Below are 4,068 nucleotides of genomic sequence, written 5' to 3' on the forward strand. Positions count from 1 at the left end.
GCTCAGCACCATGTCCCTACACAGGCAGCAGTGCCCCCCCTCCCTGCTGCACACACACACTGCTGCGGGGAGACCCCCACGCACCTGCTCCGCATCCCCTGACCCCTGTCCCTCCCTGCCAGCACTGCGAGGTTCACCTCCGGCCAGTGCACGAGAGCCCGTGGGGCAAGACTGCTGTGGACCCGCTCCTGACCCCACCAGAACTCACCCCACAGCCCTTCCGACCACAGAGGACCCCTGTCCCTCCCTGCCAGCACTGCGAGGTTCACCTCCGGCCAGTGCACGAGAGCCCGTGGGGCAAGACTGCTGTGGACCCGCTCCTGTCCCCAACAGAACTCACCCCACAGCCCCTCCGACCCCAGCGCCGCTTACCGTGAAGATGTTGGAGCGTCGCTTGGACTGCTTGCGGATGGGGGTGGGCGTGTTGGAGGCAGCGATGGTCTCGATCCGCAGCTCCCGCTGGCTGATGCTGGGTGTGGAGGGCACAGAGGAGGAGTAGTCACTGAAGGCTCCTCCACCATTAGTGGCCTAGGGCAGAACGAGACCGGACGGTTAGGCAGAGGCTGGCAGCTGCCTGGGAGCATGACTGCAGAAACACCCTTCACCCGCGTAGCCCCGCAAGAACGCGCAGCGTGGGGCTGGGACAGAGAGACAGTCCACACCAGACACAGCTCCTGCCCCGTGGGGGATCCCAGGGAAGCCATCTCCCTTCCTTCCGCTCTAGTTCTTCCACTGGTAAAACATGAAAATTCCGAAATCACCAGCACAGAGCAGTGAATGGGCAGAGAGACCCCACAGCTGGCTGGCGGCTAGCAGCCAGGGAAGCCCCTTCCAGATGCAGACACAGGCCTGGAGCAGCGGCACGGAGGGAGCACTGAACCACACAGCCCTGAGCAGCAGCGGCCGTCTCTCTCCTCAGCGGGGCATGGCTGGGGATACCTCAGGTGCTCCCTCTCCAAACGCAGGGCCGGTGCAGCTCTCCCTCGGAAGGTCAGCTGGGGAGAGCCCTCCTCTCCGCAGCGGCTGACGGATGCAAAGCTGGGAGGGAGCCCACAGCCTGCCTGGCTCCAAGTCCTGCCCCGTCCTGTCCCTCACGGTGACGCATGTCCCTGTGGCTCAAGCCTTCCCCTTCCCAGTGTCCTGAAGCACAGGGTGCCACAAGCCACAAGCTGCTGAGGTGTCCCCAGGCAGACCCCAAGGGTAACACAGACCTCCGTGCCTGTGGACTGCTGTGGCCTTGGCCGCAGTGTCCGGTGTCAAGGAACACGTGGGACAACGCGCTATGTCTTCACTAACAACTCACTCGACTTCAGGGAGGGTGGAAGGTCTGTCCGTGCCGTTTGTGCAGCTGCCTCAGGACACGTTTCCTCCAGGCCAGCAGCTGCTCAGCCCTGCACTGCTCACACGAGCTCTGCAGGCAGCGACCTGGAAACCAGCTTACAAGAGGTCCCGAAGAGCAACCCCTGCACAAATGCGTTTCAGATCTGCAGCTCAGGACGTCTTGCTACGACATGGCACACGGCAGCCTGAGCTCTTTGGCAGTTCTGCTGATCCTCGCAGGGTAACTCTCACACACCCCAAAGAAGCTGCCCCTAGAAGGCCAGGAGAGCTCCAGCAGCCCTCGCAGGAGCAGCCTTCCCGTCCACTGGCTCACAGAGCAGCGGCATCCCACAGCCCTGGGTCTTCCTCCACTCCCACCTGCTGCTGAGAGCAGCAAGTGCAGGCACAGGCGGGAGGAGGCTCTGCCAGCAGGGCCGGCGAGAAAACAGGCAGCTACAAAACGTTGGAAGCGTGAGAGAGGCTGTGCAGGCAGAGCAGCCAGCGCGACCCATAGCCCAGAACTCTGGAAAGGTGCAACTTCCACTCGAGCTACAGATCGTCTCATCTTTGATGACAGAAATGGGAAAGGACACACCAAAGAGAACTTCTACAAGAGGAAAGAGCCATCCAAGAACCAGCCCAACTTCCTCCTCTCTGAAGCACAGCAAGGGACTTCTGACCAAGGGAAACACTGCTCTGGAAGGACTCTGAGATGGGTGGACCTCCTTCCCAGCTGCACTCGGGGAGCTACAGCTGTTCCTGGGCAGGTACGGTGTCCCTGCTCACTGGGGCTGCTCCAGGTCCTGGCGCAGCTCCACCACTGATGCTTCATCGCCTGAAGCCAGAGCAGGGGGGTGAAGCCCGTGGGGCGTCATGTTGCCCTGACAACAAGTTCCCGAAGGCCACCATCTCCAGGTGGGTCTGGAAGACCCCAACACCATACTGGGGACAGGGGAGCACCAAGAGACAGACCCTCTGCAGCCTACCCAGCTCTGCTGGAAAGCTTCTGGTGCCCTGAAATGCAGAGTGAGCGGGAACCTGGTCTGCTTGTACTTCCCTAGAGAAGGGAACGTCACCAGGGAGCTTCTCCACAGGCTGACGAACCCTGCGCTGAACAAGATGGTTCTGCTGCCACGTCCCAGGGAATGGGGGACCATGGAGGAGCAAAGCGACGTGCCACCCTGCCAATGACTTCTGAACCCTTCACAGAGAGGGCTCCTGCACACCACAGACCAACGCTGTGCGGGGAAGAGCCCTGCAGATGCTGTGATGAAGGAACTGGTGTGCAGAGCCAGGGCTGCCAACTCAAAGGGAATTCGGTGAGACAGCTCATGTTTAGGTGGAACAACCAGTATTTAACTGACACATAACATGTGAACCATGTCAAAAAAGGAAGATTCAAAGTGTGAGGGAAGAGATGGCTGATGCTGCAACAGGGGGAAGCTGCTGCCCAGGACGCTGAGCCTGGCCAGAGTCCAGAAACCCCTTGGAGGCAGCCAGCCACCCGGCTCAGCACTGCGTGTTTCAGAGGCCTTTATGAAGCTGTGGGAACAGCTCAGCTCAGAAGAGGCTGTAGAGCCTCTTGGCTGTAGAGTTTGGCCGGAGCAGCTGGGCCAAAGCCTATGGATGCTCAGTGATGGTCGCCAAAGCTCCTAGGGAGAAATCTTGACAAATTGTGGGTTGTATTTTACACACTCCCTGAAACCTTGGCTGTAATTTTTGCCTGGCCAGAATAATTTTCCTTAGCCCCCACGTTTTTCCAGTGGGAGACAAGTCAAGGTTACTGTCTCTTGAGCAATAAAGGACACAAGCACCTGAGCCTGCTGGTGTCCGATAGACTCCCAATCCTCAGGAAGTTACTGGGGCAGAGGGACGTGTCACACTGAGCTACAGAGGCAGGGGCGAGCCCCCTGAGCGCAGCCTCTGGCTACCCAAACTATCCTGAGCCATCACGCCGCTGCGCTGGGGCAGATGGCTCCAGGACCTCAGGAGGGACCTGGAACCAGCCGCAGGGATGCGGGAGAACCCTGACAAGATGATGGGTCTGGGCAAATACCTTGGTTTTGCTCCTGGCAGCTACTTTGCTGATCCACCTGAACAACCACCTGTGGTTGCTGTTGACATCCAAGAACACGGTGGAAGCTGAAAACTTGTTAGTGTGTGAATATTGTGAACTTTAAAGAGCCCTGACAGTGCCACGGGCACTCTGAGCAGAGGAGAGCTCTGCTGAAGTTCAGAGGTGGTATCTCTAGGCAAAAACCAGCATGAGGCGGGACGGGAGTGAAATCTGGAAAGGGCTCTGAAGGGTGGGAAGGGTGTGAACAAACAGCAGCCACCAACTCAGTGTCTGCGCAGGAGGGAAGAAGCCAGAGGAGGGCACGGAGGGTGAAAGGGAAGCATCTGAGCAGAGTACTGTGGGACACGGGGCTGCTCCAGGACACGCAACCGCCCATTGCTTCAGCAGCCGCAGGCGCTGGCAGAGCTCAGCTGAACGTGCTGCGACAGGCAGGGGAGCGCTGGCTGAGCAGCTGAGGTGCAGCCTGTGCTTCATTTCCCTCGCAAACTTCAATTCTTCACCTCTTCCATCTGCTCTCTTACTCGAGTCCTGGTAGATGCCCTTCCCAGTGTCACCGCAGAGCCCATGTGGGGCTGCAGACCATGGAGGGCAGCTGAGCAGGGGCCGGGCACCGAGGTAGCGCGGCGGAGCCCAGCAGCAGCTCCCGAGCCCCACGGGACCACACAGCTCAC

General features: G+C 59.7%; 1 protein-coding gene across 1 annotated transcript in view; it reads right to left on the reverse strand.

The window, feature by feature from the left end:
• Nucleotides 1–340: 340 nt before the first annotated feature.
• AGAP3 (ArfGAP with GTPase domain, ankyrin repeat and PH domain 3) overlaps nt 341–4,068 on the reverse strand; it is a gene marked incomplete at both ends in the record, with an annotated part of 24,013 nt that continues 20,285 nt past the window's right edge. Inside the window, one exon of the mRNA XM_010142501.1 lies at nt 341–528. Within this exon, the coding sequence (XP_010140803.1) occupies nt 341–528 (188 nt within the window). The remainder of the gene's footprint in view (nt 529–4,068) is intronic.

The sequence above is a fragment of the Buceros rhinoceros genome, unplaced genomic scaffold (genome assembly GCF_000710305.1).
Source record: "Buceros rhinoceros silvestris isolate BGI_N320 unplaced genomic scaffold, ASM71030v1 scaffold24678, whole genome shotgun sequence".
Classification (NCBI taxonomy): Eukaryota; Metazoa; Chordata; class Aves; order Bucerotiformes; family Bucerotidae; genus Buceros; species Buceros rhinoceros.